The 16,182-nt window shown below is 52.3% G+C and overlaps 2 protein-coding genes across 9 annotated transcripts in view; both read right to left on the bottom strand.

The window, feature by feature from the left end:
- LOC309665149 (F-box/WD repeat-containing protein 12-like) overlaps positions 1-4,234 on the bottom strand; it is a 31,040-nt gene extending 26,806 nt beyond the window's left edge. The window contains 2 exon segments of the mRNA XM_082471391.1: positions 549-586; positions 3,159-4,234. Of these exon segments, the coding sequence (XP_082327517.1) occupies positions 549-586; positions 3,159-3,443 (323 nt within the window). The 5' untranslated portion in view covers positions 3,444-4,234.
- Positions 4,235-4,294: 60 nt separating this feature from the next.
- Positions 4,295-13,997, bottom strand: CDK20 (cyclin dependent kinase 20). Of its 8 annotated transcripts, none has more exons than XM_082471350.1 (8): positions 13,498-13,981; positions 13,033-13,146; positions 10,722-10,910; positions 10,355-10,476; positions 10,102-10,164; positions 9,243-9,366; positions 8,642-8,797; positions 4,295-5,153 (listed from the first exon to the last, which is right to left on the bottom strand). In XM_082471350.1, exons 1-8 carry the CDS (start codon positions 13,570-13,572, stop codon positions 5,136-5,138), a joined length of 861 nt encoding a protein of 286 aa, XP_082327476.1. In that variant the 5' UTR covers positions 13,573-13,981; the 3' UTR covers positions 4,295-5,135. The 8 variants fall into 8 exon arrangements, with proteins under 8 accessions (XP_082327476.1, XP_082327470.1, XP_082327473.1 ...); XM_082471344.1 differs by lacking the exon at positions 4,295-5,153 and adding an exon at positions 6,163-7,156 and having other exon boundaries at positions 13,498-13,978; XM_082471347.1 differs by lacking the exon at positions 4,295-5,153 and adding an exon at positions 6,397-7,156 and having other exon boundaries at positions 13,037-13,146; positions 13,631-13,997.
- Between the last annotated feature and the right edge of the window lie 2,185 nt (positions 13,998-16,182).

The following is a 16,182-nucleotide window of genomic DNA, read 5'->3' as shown; positions in this document are numbered from 1 at the left end:
GATAGTCAAGGCTATATAGTCTGTCCTATATTCTGCAAGGGGCAGAAGATCTGACTCTTACCTCTTGGGACAAAAGAAAAGATGTCAGGTTCCAAAGGAGGAATGAACAGAAAAGAAAAATTTAATAATTTAATGATTAAAATATTTTTTATTTTCTACTTTTAAGTTTTTGAATTTTATTTAAGTTCTCATATCAAACATGCTTATATAACTATGTTGTTACACCAAAGTTGAAATCAAATAAAAGTGGTTTATTTGTCTATTGATTTGTCTATCAGCCAGCTGCATTCAATTTGCTGTACATTTCTGCCCCTGAGTTTGGTACCCCCACCTACATCAACCTCCACTTGACTAACAAAATCGCTTATATTTCAATATACTGTAAAAAAAGTCTCACACCCCCAACTAGGGAGGAGTTTCCTGCTGGTAAGGGCTGTGGATTGTCCCTTCTTGTCTACTTAACGGAAACGCAGTGAGTGCTGAAAAGTACACCCCTCTCTTCTTGGAGGGATACTCTCCTGAGCAGGCCTGGCTCTTCCTCCACTCACCGCCACAGTTCCTTGGTCCTTGAAGCCTCATTCCAGACCTAGAAGAGTAGCTGGTCAGTCAACATGCAGTTAGTGCCTAGCCTGCCAGGCCCTGTGGAGGGGACAGAGAGCTAAATGAGACCCAGTGCTTGCACTCAAGAACACTCACCCTGGGGAGTTAGAGACAAATTCAGACCATCAAATAAAACACACCAAATAATGAATGACAAAGGAGAGAACGACCAACTCAGTTGGAGCCAAGGGGTTCAGAAGTAACTACTGATCAACTCCTGAAGGATGAGTAGTTATCCTCTAAGCAAACGGCTGAAGCATGTCAGGGAGAGAAAGCTCCGCTTGGGCAAAGATTCAGAAGTATGAAAAAGATGATGAGTAAGTTGCCTTAATCAGAACATAGAGAAAGGAGCTGGAGACAGGCTTAGACCAACTCTTGGAAGTCAGAAGGGCAAAAACAGTGAGAAGTCACTTGAGAACTGTGAATGGAAGAGTGGCAAGTCAAACTGTGTTTTAGGCTGCTATGAGAAGGAAGGACTTGGAGACTTCCCTGGTGGTCCAATGGTTAAGAATCTGCCTTCCAATGCAGGGGGCATGGGTTGGATACCTGGTCGAGGAACTAAGATCCCACATGCTGGGGCAACTAAGCCCATGCACGCTCTAGAGCCCATGCGCCACAACTAGAGAGCCCGTGCACCGCAATGAAAGATCCCACGTGCCACAACAAAGATCCCGTGTGCCGCAACTAAGACCCGATGCAGCAAAATAAATAAATAAGTATTAAAAAAAAAAAAAAAAGACTCTGAGCTTCCACTGTAGGGGGCACGGGTTGGATCCCTGGTTGGGGAACTAAGATCCTGTAAGCCACGTGGTAGGGCCAATTGAATAAAAAAGAGAGAGAGAAGGAAAGACTGGAAACGAGGGCAGAGCAGCAGGACCCATAAGAAGGCTGCTGCAATGGAGTAAATTAAGGCTCTGGCTAAAGGGATGTCCCAGAGATGCCAAGGTGGAGGAACAGAACTGCTACCTGGGGAGGGCACACAGGCCGTGTTCCCACAAACTGCTCTCTGCAGAAGTATCTGGAAGAGGCTCAGGTGGCCCTGGGAAGGGACCACAGTACCCTGCCTCCCCCTCCCTCAGGCCCACACCTGCATCCTGGAACTTCTTGGCCTCTCCAGCTGGGCCACCCTGGGTTCTGGAGCCTATACAGCTTCAGTAGAAACCACTCTGGAGCTTTCTGTGGCCCAGACCTACTGAGGGTCCCAGCCAGATACGTGGCTTTCCAGGCCCTGGCAGAAATAACAACCACCCTGTCTGAGCCCAGGTTCCTACTTCCACAGACCTCACTCACCCGAGATCAAAGTTTCTCAGTCCTTAAGAAATCTTTTTGGCTAGTAGGAATGTAAAGTTGATATTTTGCAATAATCAAACCAGGTAAGAAGATTTCCGCATTCTTTTTTTCTATAGTTCCCAGTTCAAAACCCAACTGAGATGTTCTTACTTCCCTAACATAAAATTATAATATGTAATATAACCTGCAAAATGGGTGTTACCCACCTTGGAGAATGCCTCTGTTAGATGCTGATCTTCATGATGACACTGTGAGGCAGGGTTTACTGACCTCATTTTACCTAACAGGGAAACCAGAACCTGGAGAAGTTGCTGCTATCAAAGGGTAAAAGGCACCTCCCTTTCAAAATCTGCTGGGAGACTACCTGGGCGACCTCAGCCAATGCACTCTCGGCACGAACTCACTTTCCCTATTGGTAAAAATGGGGATAACAACCCAGTATTTTACTTGATACATTTAAGTTATAATTACACAATTCAGGTAAGGGTCTGTTTATTAATCTTTCTGTAAAATGATATAATAATGTATTTTAAAAGTAAAGAAATTCATTTACTCCACAAACATTTACTTAGAGTACACTAAATATCAAGCCATACGCTGAGTGTATACACACAGTGATCATACAGTGGTTATACACACAGTGATGCAAGAGACAAAAGAATGAGTCTAGCGGGGGTGGGGGGGAAGCAAACATTTAACAAGCACAGTATGTGATCATTTAGTCACAGTTGTGCTGAGTAAGAGCACAGAGGAGGAAGAGCTCGGAGCACAACAGGGGCAGAAGCGCAGATCAGACTAACGCACTGAACAGGCACTTAGGGAGCACAGCCAGGACAGGAGTTCGACTGGCTGGGAAGGGACAGGCGGAGCCCGCAGGAGGAGGTGCCACTCACAGGGAGGGCACGGCTTTCCAGGCAGGCCCCAGAAGGGGAATTCCAGAATATTCCAGAAGAGGTGGGATCCCTAGGCCAATCTTAGGGGTGAACCCTGTTCACAGGTGCCCAGTGCAAGCCAACCGCGCAGCGGCTCTGGACACACCGACAGACGGAGGAACAGAGGGATAAGAGGTTTTCAGAGCAACCCCTTCATAGGCCGCCGAGGTCGCCACCCCGGGGGCCAAGAGCGTCCTCTGCAGATCGCGGATTCAGGGCCGTCCTACGCCCCCTCCCAGATTTGGGAAACGGAGGCTCCGAGGGGACGGGCCGACCATGGACACGCCAGTGACCAGGAGCCCAGCCCTGCCTCCCGCCTGGGACAGGACGCGCTACCTTATCCACCTGGGCGACGCAGAGCATGTCTCGGGCCTCCAAGAAGGAGAAGACGTGCAGCAGCTCGGGCAAACCCATCTGCGGCTCCACGGCGCCAGCCCCCGTGGTTGCCTGGGTCGGGCTACGCCTTCGCTGCGCTTCCGGCCCCGCAGGCCGAGCCCCGCCCGCTCGCTTCATCCTCGCCCAGCCTCCGCGCTTCCGTTCGGAACACCCACTTCTACTAATCCGCTCACCAGCCCCGCTTCTACTTGGCCTTAGACTGGCTTCTAACCCTTGTCCTGACATTCGCTGAGACCCTCGCCCACCCCCTTATACTGACATTCATCCTCGTTCTGACCTTCGCCCTGACCCTCACGCGGGACCCTGTGGTGCCCCTGAACCCAGCACCTCCCGAGCCCTTGCCCTGGTGCTGGCCCTTATCCAGACCTTGACCCTCTTCCTCAACCTCGCCCTAATCATCACCCTTGATTTCATTAGCATCTGACATCTACCATACTCCTGTCCCTACCCTCACCTGACCCTGACTCACCCTAATGCACACCTTCATCCTGAGCTTTGCCCTAGCCCCGACCCTGGCCTTCACAATCACCTTCAGAATGACCCTCAGCCTCCATCTTACACTGGCACTGGCCCTTGCCCAAGCCCTGGCTCTAACCTGGTACTTCCCTCATCATGGCCCCTGCCCAGGCTCTCACCCTACCTAGCCTTAGCCCCAACCCTGGACCTCACCCTGGTTTTGGTCGTGGCCCTGGCCAAGATCAGATCAGAGTTAGTGTAAGGGTGAAGGTCATGATCAAGCTCAATGTCAGAGCAGCCAGGGTCACAGTCAGGATGAGGGTAAGATCAGAGACAGAGTGATGAAGATCAGAATCAGAGTGAGGGTGAGTGTCCAGTTCAAGGTAAAATTCTATGTCAGGTTAAGGATCAAGATAAGAGAATGGTCAGGGTCATGGTGTCAGAATCAGGTTCAAGGACAAGATCACTATGAGGGAAATTTTAGATCCAGGGTTAGGTTCAAGATCAAGTTCAAGATCAGTGTGAGAGCCAAGGTTAGGATCAGGTTGAGGCTCCATTAGAGAGGACCAGTGAGAGGATGAATGTTAGGATTAGGATGATGGTTATTGCCAGGGTGAAAGTAAGATTGAAAGTTGGATTCAAGTTGACAGTGGATGTCCAGTTCCGTGTAGGATTCAGGGTCAAGGTGAGGGTGAGGTTGATGTTCAGGATTAGAGTCAGTGTCAGGTTCAGGGTCAAGATCAATGTGAGGTAATGTCAGGGTCAGGGTGAGCATGATGTTCATTGTGAAGGTCAAGGTCAATTAAAAGTCAAGGTGGGTCCCTTTTACATTGCTGCTGGAAGGAATTAAGTCCTCCTCCTCCAACTCACCCTCCTCCCAACCCCCATTACATTGGCCCAATCTGCATAATCCAGGATATTCTTTCCATCTCAAAGTCTGTACCCTTTAATCACATTTGCCAAGTCCCTTTTGTGTGTAAGCCAATGTATTCATAGGTTAGGACATGGGCATCTTTGGTGGGGGTGGGGGGGACATTATTCTGCTTACCACAGAGGGTCAGAGTTTGGTTTATAGTCAAAATCAAGTTCAAGGTTAAGTTTCAAAGTGAGGATGGGTCAAGATGAAGGTGACGATCAGGCTGAGGACGAGTCATCATAATAATGAAAGTCAGTGTCAGTGTGAAGTTCAATTTCAGGGTCAGGGTCTAGATCAGGTTCAAGGTCATGATGGGATTAGGGTGTCAATGGTGACAGCCAAGTGTGAGTCCATGTTCTGTGTGAGGCTCAGCATTAGGATGAGGACCCAGGTCAGGATGAAATTGAGGTCTAGGTCAAGATGAGGGTCAGGATCAGGATCATGGTCAGGCTTGGGGTGCAGACTAGTTTCAGCTTGAGTGTACAGTGTAGTTCAGCATCAAGGCGCAAGTTCAAGGGCAGGGCGTGTCAGTATGATGGTCCTTGTCAAGGTGAGGATTCAGTCTAGGGGCAGAGTGAAGTTGAGGGTCAGAATCAGATTGAAGGTGGTGAGTATCTCATTTATCACAGTATTCACAATCAGTGTGAGAGAAGCTGTCATTGTCAAAGATAAGTCAAGCTCAGGGCAAGTGTAAGGGACATGTTAACGGTCAGGATCAGGATCATAATGAGCATCAAGGTAAGAGGAATGTCAATTAGAGACTCAGGGTTAAGGTTAAGATGAGAGCCAAGTTCATGGACAAGGTTTAGTTCTAGGTCAAACGGGGTCAGAGTTTGGGTGAGGGTCAGAGTCAATGCCAAGATCAAAGCCAGGCATGGGGGGGGAAGGGGCTGGCAAAGAATTGAGTGAGGGTGAGAGTCAGTGTATATGTCAGGGTCAGGGTGATAGGGTCAGGTTAAGTGTAAGGTTTAAGGTAAAGGTGAGGGTCAATGTCAGGGTGGAGTAAGCTTTAGAGTCTTTGTGAGTGGAACTGGCTGAGGGTCAGTGGTCAGGGTTTGGGTACAGACTTGCATTCATACAAAGGTGAGGGACACCAGAAACTGAGCTAGACTGAAGCTTAGACTCTACAAATGTGCCTGACAAACAGGCAGAGGCCAGATCCTTAAAACATCTTTAAAGACATATGGGACACTCAGACTCTTCCCTGAAAGCAACAACTGGAGTTTACTGTGCTTTGCCCTCTAAGAGATTGGAGGGCAGTGACTGTGGCACTGTTAGTCACCTCTGTGACTGCAGTGCTTACAGAATTTTATCCACATGAGCACAAAATGAATATTTTAAGAATACAAGATTGCTAAGAATATGTTTCTCTCATTTATCTGTTTTTATCTGTGAACCAATACCACATTGCTTATTTATTACAGCCCTATGATAGTCTTGGTATCTGATAGGGTAAGTCCTTTCATCATCTTTTGCCTTTTCTTCTGCTTCTGCCTCCTCTTAACCCTTTCATTTCCGCATATATTTTAGAATTGGCTTACCAAATTATTTAATAAGAAAAACAAGAGCCAGTTCAGATTGTATTGGGATTTACTGAATTAACAAATGAGTTCCAGGAATGTCTGTCTTCTTATTTGCCCAGTATCTCTGAGTAAAGAGGAGGCCCATGTGGTCCAGGCTCACCCGTATCCTGAGGGTGATGTTGGTAAACCAGCTCAAGGTGTGGAGGGTCACTTATTGGGTCCCCAACTTGAGCCATTCCTGGGTCCTGATTTCTGCCAACTCACCTCCAAAAGGGAGCTGTCACATGAAGCACCTAGCAATCTCCCAAGACTAAAGTAGCCATGAATGGGGCCACTTTCCCAGTGACCACAGAGAAGCAAGGGCCAGGGGATGATGCTACCTCAGCCACTTCCCTCAACTGGAAAGGAAGAGGGGCATACATCACGTAGAACTACCGGGCGTTTTTATAATAAATCTCAAAAGTGAACTAGTGCTTAATGTCTCTGAGAACAAAATCAAACCACACTTTCCTTCCCACTTGGATTTCCGACATGAGGACATCCTACACTCAGCGCTCCCCCAAATGGCTCTACCAGGACTGTCCCTGACCAGGAAGGCAGCAACTAGAGAACCAGCCCCATGGCAGGCATGGCAGCGGAACTCGCTGCCTCCTTCTGATGGATCTGTTACCAGCAACAGATGGGAGGCCGATAGCACAGGCCGAGGGTCCCCTCTGCTGAGGCTGGATGGCCTGGCCAGGAGCAGGACCACTGTGGTCGAATCAGGCCGGAGCAGAAGAACAAGAGGCCTGGCTTGTCCTGGGGAGGGAAGGGGGGGACACGCCGGTGGGGCCTGGCCCAACGTCTCAGCCCTCCAGGATGAAGGGCCGAATCAGCTCCGGGTTCAACAGCGACTCCTCGAGAGGCCGGTCCACGTGGAAGTCATGGACGTGGGGGGGTCCTGGGGGGGCCTTGAGGGCAGGTCCCCCTGGGCGCTGAGGAATCGGCAGCTCCGAGGGGTGGGCAGGCAGGGGAGCTGTGAAGAAGTACTGGTGCAGGAGGGCCTGAGGGCAGCAAGCGAGGGGCAGCAAAAGGAAACTGGTCACTTCCCCGTCCCAGCTTCAGCCACTTCCCTCCGAGGGGGAGACGTGAACATTGCCCTGGAGAGGATTTTTCCTTCATCTGCTCATCGTTCAGGTGACTCCAACACCTCGCAGTGCTCACTGTTTGCGCACTGCTCCAGAGACAGGAGATGCAGCGGTAAACAGAACAAAGAGCTCTGCCTTCAAGTTTTCCACATAGTGAGGGGTGGGGGTAATAAACATGATAAAGAAGTAAGACAAACAGTGCATCAAATGATTAGTGCTGTGGGAAAGAGAAAGTATGAGGGGGGGATGAGCAATACTGGAGGGGCTGCAGGCCTGAAGAATGGTGAAGGGAGGCCCTGGGAGGTGGCGCTCAAGCAGAGACCTGAAAGGTGAATGAGTGAGGCCTAGGGACAGAAATGCACAGACCCCCAGGACATGGAGAAGCCCTGGGGCCCGAGGGGAGTGAGCAAGGGGAATGGGAGCTGGCAGAGTCACAGAGGTGATGGCCCCAAATGTGTGATGGCTGTGGGCCACTAGGACCTGGCTTCTCCTCTGAGGGAGCCCCAGGAGGGCCCTGCAGGCGAGGATGCGACAGCCTACCTGGACAAGGTCCCTCTCTCTGCCACGTGGAGGAAAGACTAAATGGGCAGGAGAAGCAGATTCTGGGAGGCAATGGGGGCGGGGGGGCGCTTAGAATGGGGGCAGCAGCAGGGGGCTGAGAGGTGGTCAGTTGGCCTCAGTACACTCGGAAGGTGCTGCTGACATGGGAACTCGCCAGGGGCATGTGTAAACACACACTGCTAGTGCCCAGGGCAGGGAGGGGAGGCTGCCATGAGGACAGATGGACAGATACACCTGACAGAGGCCCTCACACCATCAGCCATCAGCCCATGGTCCTCCCCTCCTCCCCTGCCTTCCAGCCACAACCCACCCCTCCTGGGTCCTCCTCTCCAGGCCTCTGCTCATCATTTCTCTTGGGAAAACAGCTCCCCATGCTTAAACCTGCCCTTCTCCAGGAAGCCTTGCATGACCCCAAAGTCAGTCCCAACATCCCTCCCCTCGGCTCCCACAGACTGACGGCCCTGCCTCACCACAGGGTGGAGACCCCACAGGCACAAGCCACGTCTGTTCACTCTGGATCAGGGTCCAGGACAGTGCTCAGCACGTGCCAGATGCTAGTAAATTCTTGTTGAAGGAATGAAGGGACGAAGAAGTGAGTCACCAATAACCCAAGACTCGCTCTTCTGCGACGTGTGCATGCCCTTCTAATGGGCCACCCCTGGCCACCTGCCCTCTAGGGTCCGCTCTAGGGTCCACTCAGGAGAGGCACACCTGCCCTGCACCCTCCTAACCCTGGCTCCAGGGGTTCTGGTCCCAGCCCATCACAGGTTCTGAGAATCTCAGCCTGCCTGGTCAAAAGGACACGGACGAGGAGGGTCAGGGCAACGGGTGTCACCCTACCTGGGAGGCTGCAATGCGCTGGCGTGGAGGGTAGAGGAGGAAATGCCCCAGCAGGTCCAAGGCCTGGGGAGAGGCATCGGGCAGCACCTCCTCCAGGGGCACGGGAGCCTGCTCCTTGAAGGAGATCTTGTTGTAGTCAGGCAGGTCCTTGATCTCCTGGAGGAGAAGGGGGTCCATCAGGGCCGGCACCCACCCCACCAGCCCCCTTAGGTGTCAGTTCTCACTCCCTGTCACCTACCTGCTCCCATTCACTCATCACTCCCCCATCCATGCACCCCTGCTCACACGTCACTCATGACATCACGTGCTCACTCAGTCCTTCAGTGCTTCCTCCACATCTCAGGCGCCTGCTCCATGCCCAGCTCGGTTTGGATGCGTGTGTGCTGGGGACGGGTGGGAAGGGATAGGGCTTGGGCCCTGGCCCTCGCACCTCCAGCAGGGCAGGGGTGGAGGAGACCCCACGCTGGGCCAGGACTGAGGTCCGGCAAGTCAAGGAGGCATGGGGCCACGAAAGAGAAGGTGTGGGGCAGGGGAGTCACTAGCTATTGGGGTAATAGAAGCCACCCGCCCCCACCCCTCCCCACTGTAGGCCCCTGCAAACCGGCCAGACTTGAGGACTGGGGGTGCCCAAGATTCGAAGCACACAGCAAAGCTGTTCAATGTCATTCTCCCCTGGGAAAAGGGGGGACCCGTTCAACAGCTCCCCCAGGATGCAGCCCACAGCCCTGCAGATACAGAACGCAAACAACTCAGAGATCTCACACCATGGAAACTGATCCCCCCACACCAGCACCCACACCTCACACTGTGGTCAAGATACCCACAAAGTAGCCTTCAGGCTTCATAGCTAAGGATACAGATCCCCAAACAGTCAAAGACTTCAAGCCTAGAACACAGAGCATATCCCCCTCTCTAAACAGCTCTCAGGCCTCAACTCTGGAACACACATCAACCCCTCAACAGTTCTGAGACTTCTCAGAGCCTCACATTCTGGGACACACTGCCACCTCCTCCCATTCTGGGGCAGACTCCAAAACGGCCCCCAAATCTCAAACTCTTAGGCATATACAAACCATCCTACCCCAAATAAAGGTTCAGGGCCTTCATATCCAGGGACCCAGGCCTCTAGATAGCTCAGGAACATTGCATGCTGGGATATCACCCCCTGCATAGCAGCTTAGACGCCCCATGCCTCGGACCACCTCCCCGACCTCAGCCCAGAAGCTTCCTACTGGGACAACCACTCTGATCCCACTTGACCCCTCCCAGCTGAAAACTGTCATGGGGAGGAACACTGATCCCAAACTCCTCAGAGATACTCTAACCAGGGGAGACACCCCCATGGCAACCTAGAGCTCACAGCAGGAAAACCCCCAAATGGCTTAGAGACCTCAATGCCCAGGAGGAAAAGGTGACCCAACGACCCACACTCCCCCTTGCCCAGCCCATAGGAGTCTCACCACAGGTCGACACCCTGATCGTACTGGCGGGCACCATACAGGAGCTCAGGGGCTCGGTACCACCTGTGAGAGGAGGGCAGGTGGTCACAGCCAGGTCACCGGTCTGTCAGGAAGCTGCCTCGGAAGGTCATCCTGGCCCCCACAGCAGCCCCAAGAGCACTGTTTGGACAGAAGGTCCAGAAGCATCTCTTCCCAGCAGGAGGGTTGGGGCCTGTCTATTGCCAGGTCCTGCTTGGGAACTGGTCCTCCCTACCTGGTGGCCACCTGGTGCGTGTAGAGACGGCTGCCATCTGGGGAAAAGACCCGGGCCAGGCCAAAGTCCGCTATCTTGAGCTGGCCCGAGGCACTGATAAGCAGGTTGGCTGGTTTCAGGTCCTGAGGGCACCCGAAGAGGCATCAGTCCCTCCAGAGCCCCCACAGGACCTCGGGACAGGAGGGCTTGGCAGGCTGGGCACCCAGGTCAGCGCAAGACCCGACCTCCTCCAGGGCCCCAGCCCTGGCCTCCTACCCATAGGCCCTGCCCCCTCTGTCCCTTTTCTAACCATGCCCTTCATCAAGGGCTGGCCTACCCACAGCCCAGCCACCCCCCCGGTCCCACCCCAGCCCATGCTGGAACTGACCCGATGTACAATGTTGTTGGCATGGCAGAAAGCGACCCCCTTGAGCAGCATCTGCAGGTAGCTCTTGACCTGCGCCTGGGTCAGCGGCCTCTGGGCGTGGCGCACCACCTCAGCCAGATCTGACAGCATGAACTCGAAGGCCAGCACGAAGCCTGCGCCATGCGGGAACACGGCCTTCAGCTGTACCACCTGCAAGCGGGGCATCCCGTCAGCCGCCAGACTCATATGGCTCAGACTCTCTCTGGGACCCTCAGCCCTTGCACCAACAGAGGACCAGGCAGGCAGAGATGGTGGCATGAGAGCTGAGCTCAGAATCAGGGAGCTTGGTGATCTCTTGCTTCCCTCTCCCAGGAGAAGGCAAGTCCCTACTCTAATGCTCCAGTAAACACTCAGGGAAAAGGAGGTCTAAGAAAGGCGACTTAGGGCAGTGTCTGGTCCCCCACCCAGCCCACGAACTGGAAAATCACCTGGAAACACACACACACACAGGTGATCACAACTCCCAGCACTGGGAGAGCAGGAGACATGTCACATATACTTCCTGAGGGCCCACAGGGTCACAAGGGCAGGCTGCACAGTAGTGAACAGGAGCAAGGGCTGGTGGGTCCCGAAGGACTTGAAGGAGCTCAGGGGACAAATGACTGACAAATGACCAAACAACAAACGTATAGGGTATTCTGATGAAGATTCTGATGAAGAAAGAAGAGAAGGCATCTGGGAAGGAGCTCTGGGCCACGGGACAGCAAACACAAGGCCCGGAGGCAAGAACAGGAAGGAGGCTGCTCTGTTCTGCACTCCTGGAGCCTAGACAGTGCTTATCACGGGCGAGACACTTAAGAAGTTGTGAATGAAAAAAGAGGCTGGAGCGGGGTGGAAGCAGATGGTGACAGTTCTTTCAGAGTGAAGAGAAGCCTCTGGAGCTTTTCAAGCCAGGGAGTGGATGATTTCATGTACATTTTTTGACTGTGGAGTGGAGGCAGTGGCGGGGGTGGCGGGGGGGCAGGGGAGCCTGCTGTAGTTGTTCTGATGAGAGGTGAGGATGGCCTGGGCCAGGGTAAGATCTGGAGTGTTTTGAACGTAGACTCTTCAGGCCTGCTGCTGCACAGGACATGGGACCGTATCACCAGCTTCCTATGGGCCCTCCACCTCTCCCACACACAAGCTGTCAGCAAAGCCCTTTTACTTTCCTCAAAAAACAAGAATGGCCATATTGCTGTTTTTCTGATGTTGAGGGTAGTAGACACTCATTTTACAGATTGGGACAAACAAATACATTCAGATAATACCCAAAATTATAATGAAAAAAACAGCAAAAGAAAAATCCTATCACCTACAGTCAACCTTAGGAGTCTATTCCACCAGACTTTACAAGAGACATGGCACACACAGGCATGTATTCGTATATATATACAAAATATTTTCATACAAAACCAAGATGACACACGCAGTTTTATAACATGCTTGTGTCACCCAATATATCAAGGACATCTCCAGAGAATAAGAAACAAGTCAGAGTATCACCCACCCTTAGGTGGGTGGACCTACCCTTGTCACTCCCCGGGAAGTTAAGCACATCCTCTACTCAGGACATGGACAAGAGAGAATACCACAAAGAGAATGAAACTGGGTGTGTGAGGTGTCTCTCCTCGTGTGCCCACAGCCCCTCCCAGGCCTGTCACAGCACAAACCACGCCAGATGGGCGCTGTAGCCTTTGGCCATCTCCCCTACCACACTTCAGTTCTCAAGAGCAGGGTAGGGGCTGGTTTCTGTGTTGCCAGTAGCCAGTAGAGGGTAGAGTCTATGGGAGGCCCCAGTGTTAAACCGTCCTGATTCTGCGATCAGACCTGGGCCAAAGCCTCCACAGACAAGCGGAACAAGCTGAGCACCGGTAAGCTGGTGGCTGCGCCTCCTCCCCTGGCCTGAGATAGGGAGGGCCTGAGCGTGCCTTGCGGAGCAGAGGACGAAACTCAGAAGGACAATATACATAAAGCAGTTAACCTGGCATGCAGAACATAACAGGAGCTCAATAGGTGGCAATTATCATTATCATCAGAAATCACCAAGTGTTTTGAGAAAAAAGGGATAGGTTAGTGAATGAGCGAACGAGTACGCGAAGAAATAAGCGAGTGAACGACGGGGAATGAATGAGTGAAGTAATTGGGTGAATGAGGGTGAACAACAAGTGGAGAAGAAAGGGAGTGAGTGAGGGGTGAGGAAGCAAATGAGTGAACAGAGTGACTGCAGGACCTCAGAGTGGGAGTGAGTGGAGGAGGGCGGGAACCAGCACCTCAGGACACCAGCCCCACTCACATACTGACTGTCCTCGATCTCCTGCAAGGCCTTGATCTCCCGCAGGGCCTGGTTGGGGATGCCATCCTCCAGCCGCCGCAGGGCCACCTTCTTGAGGGCAACGATCTCTCCAGTCTGTTTGGGACAGGACGCAGACACTGCAGGCCCATCCCCGGCTGGAAAAGGGGTTGCGACGCCGAGGCCTGAGGCCCTCGTGGGGGTGGGACGCGCCCCCCACCCCGTGCTGGAGGGAAATCAGGGCCAGCAGGCGCAGCGCTGAGCAAACAGCTCAGAGACATCTACGCCACGCTCCTAGGGGGCACTCGCCCGAAGAAAGCACCGCTGGTTGCTGGACGCCCTCCACTCAAGAGAGCAAAGGAGGCGGGAGCACGCCACGAAAAGCTGCGGGGAGGCAGGAGCCCAAGCGTGGGTCGGGACAACGGGTAGATCTCAATGGAACCGAAGGAGGAAGGGCTGGGTGCTCACCTCCACGTGCTTGGCCTTGAAGACGATGCCGTGCGCGCCCTCCCCAATGCGGCCCAGGATGCAGTACTGCTCCATAGCCCTCTGCCAGACACCCGGACCCTCTGCAATCACAGCCCCTCCCCGGCACCCGTACCTTTCCGCATTAGCCCGCCCTGCCTCCCGCGCCCAGATGCGGCTGCCTAGCAACGGCGCAGGAAAGAGCGCAGAGGCCGGGAGGCCGAAGGCAGCTACAGGCGGCGTCCAGGCCTGTCTGCGCCTTCCCCTAGGCCCTCGCCATCACGCCTCAGTGCGCTTCATTCGGCGGAAATCACCCGTGCGCAGACCGTGTCAGCGGGAGCGAGAGCCACCGCCGATCCCTCGCAGCACTGCCGGGCGTCACGTGACGAGGGACGCCAGGTTACGCAGAGGGGCGGGGGCATGCAGCCAGCGAGCAAGGCGGAACAGCCTTGGGAGCGGGCTACATAGGCGGGAGGGTGGAGCCGCTCTCCGGGGTGGAGGCGGGGCACTCAGCGAGGCGGGCGGGGCACTCAGCGGGGCGAGCGGGGCACGGGGCGGGGCCGCAAGCCGGGGGCGGGACCGCGGCGCTGAGGGCGTGGCCGAAAGGTGACGGGGCGGGGCCGGCTACTCCGGCAGGCCAGGGTGCCCTCGCCCCCATACCTAGAGGTGCAAGCTTCCACCTGTGAGAACCTACAGGTGCCATTTCCACCTATGAGCCCCAAAGCCAATGATGATTGAAGCGAGACGGGTTCGGGTCTGCATTGTGGAGGGAGCGTCAGTTGGCAACATGTAAAGACAATGTTTAAAGAGTAAAAACTCTGCCCCGGAAAGTCCATGTCTAAGGGCTTCTCATGAGGAAACATTCGGAGGAATTTGCAGCCTGAGTGATTTTTAAGAAGTTCATGCCATGAAAGGATGTTGACAAAAAACACAATTAGCTTTTTAAACTTCTGAAAAGGTGCTCAATCTCATACACAATGAGATAAATGTAAAATAATCTACAATTTTCCATCTTTGGGATAGCTAAAGATCTCAGATCTAACAGTCCATTTAATCTTGGAGAGGCAGCAGTGAGTGGTGGCGTGAAGCAAGATCTTAATTCTGTGCCCAGGAATTGAACCTGGGTAGCCTGGATGAAAACCAGGAATCCTAGCCACCACCCCTTGGCTCTTGCCCCCTGTGAAAAATGCATTTCTCATGGAGGCAAAACTGTAAAAACAGGTACAAAGTTTATTATTAGAGACATAGCACAACAAGTGGGAGAGCACACAGAGAAACAGTTTGTTTAGTTAAGACAGAAGCAAGGCAGAGACGCACACCTGGAGACAAAGGGTGTGGGTGTCCTCCCTAATGAGGAGGAGCGCGGTAAAGAGGAGGTTAAGTCATTTATATAGGGCAGTTCTTCTGGGTCTTTGTGTACCTTTGGCCAATTATCTGGTTTCCTTTTCCACACCTGACCTGCCCTAGGACACTCCCCAACGTGCATGGGCAACTTTTTTCCAAGATGGATTACAGCCCAGAGGCCTATGGGATGACCTTAGCATCACATATTATGGGGTGGTGCCCCCTCCCTTTTGACTCCCAACGAGCCTTTCTGCACATGTGCCCCAAGGGTGGGAAATGTATGACCCCTTGATCTTTTAACAGGGTTTAGTCCCACTCTGTCCCTGCCATAAAAATGTCCAGTGTCCAGTTATTTACCCTATTTCTGTTGCTGATTTTTATACTGAGGTGCATATCTCAAAATATAGACAGGAGTCCAGTCATAAATACGTAGTCCTGGAGCCCATTTATCTCTTGCTTCAGGAAATGTAAACAGGGGGCTGGTTATGAATGTCCGGCCTGGAGCACAACTTCTTCTCACCCCAGGAAGGGCAAACAGGAGGCCAGCTGTAAATGTCTAGCTTGGAGCCCATCTATCTCCTGCCTCACATTGGCCATGCTGTGGGAAAACAGGAGCTTTCATATATTGCTGAAGCATTGGCAATGCTAATCAAATTACAACTGCATATCCCCTTGGACCCAGCAAGGTCTCTTCTAGAAGTACCTCCAACAGATATATTGCACACAGCGAAATGACATATTCAAAGTTATTCATTGAAGCATAGTTTGAATAGCAAAAGATTAGAAACACCATAGATGCCAATCAATAGGAGACTGTCTAAATTCTGATACACCCATCAAATGAAAAATTATGCTCACTACCTTAAAAATGAACAAGGATGCTTTTTTATTACAATAATAGGAAGATTTCTAAGATGTATTGTTAAGTTAGAAAGGCAAGATGAAGAACAGAGCATATAGAGTACCACTAGCCGTGTAAAAAGAAAAGAAGAAAAGAATATAATGAATGAAGTTTTGTGCATTACAGGATATCTGGAAAATACTCAAGATTTCATGACTGTGCTTACCTGGTGAAGGGACTGGGAGGGTTGTGGACAGGGTAGGAGGCAGATGTTTCACTGGGGCTCTTCGTATTCTTTGAGATGTGAACTGTATAATTTATTAATTCTTAAAAAAAGTAAGAATTTTCAGGCTCAGAAATTCTACTCTGTTCTAACAACTTCAGAAGAAGGCCTTGATGTCCATACAAAGATGTTCACCCTGTTTGATGATGGCAGAGGCCAGACAATAACCCAAATATCCCATGGAAGAGTGGCTGAATAAGTTATGAGAGTAACTTAGAAT

The sequence above is a fragment of the Balaenoptera physalus genome (genome assembly GCF_965194825.1).
Source record: "Balaenoptera physalus genome assembly, chromosome: 7".
Taxonomy (NCBI): domain Eukaryota; kingdom Metazoa; phylum Chordata; class Mammalia; order Artiodactyla; family Balaenopteridae; genus Balaenoptera; species Balaenoptera physalus.
Note: the sequence above shows the minus strand (reverse complement) of the source record. Positions and strands in the feature narration are given on the sequence as shown.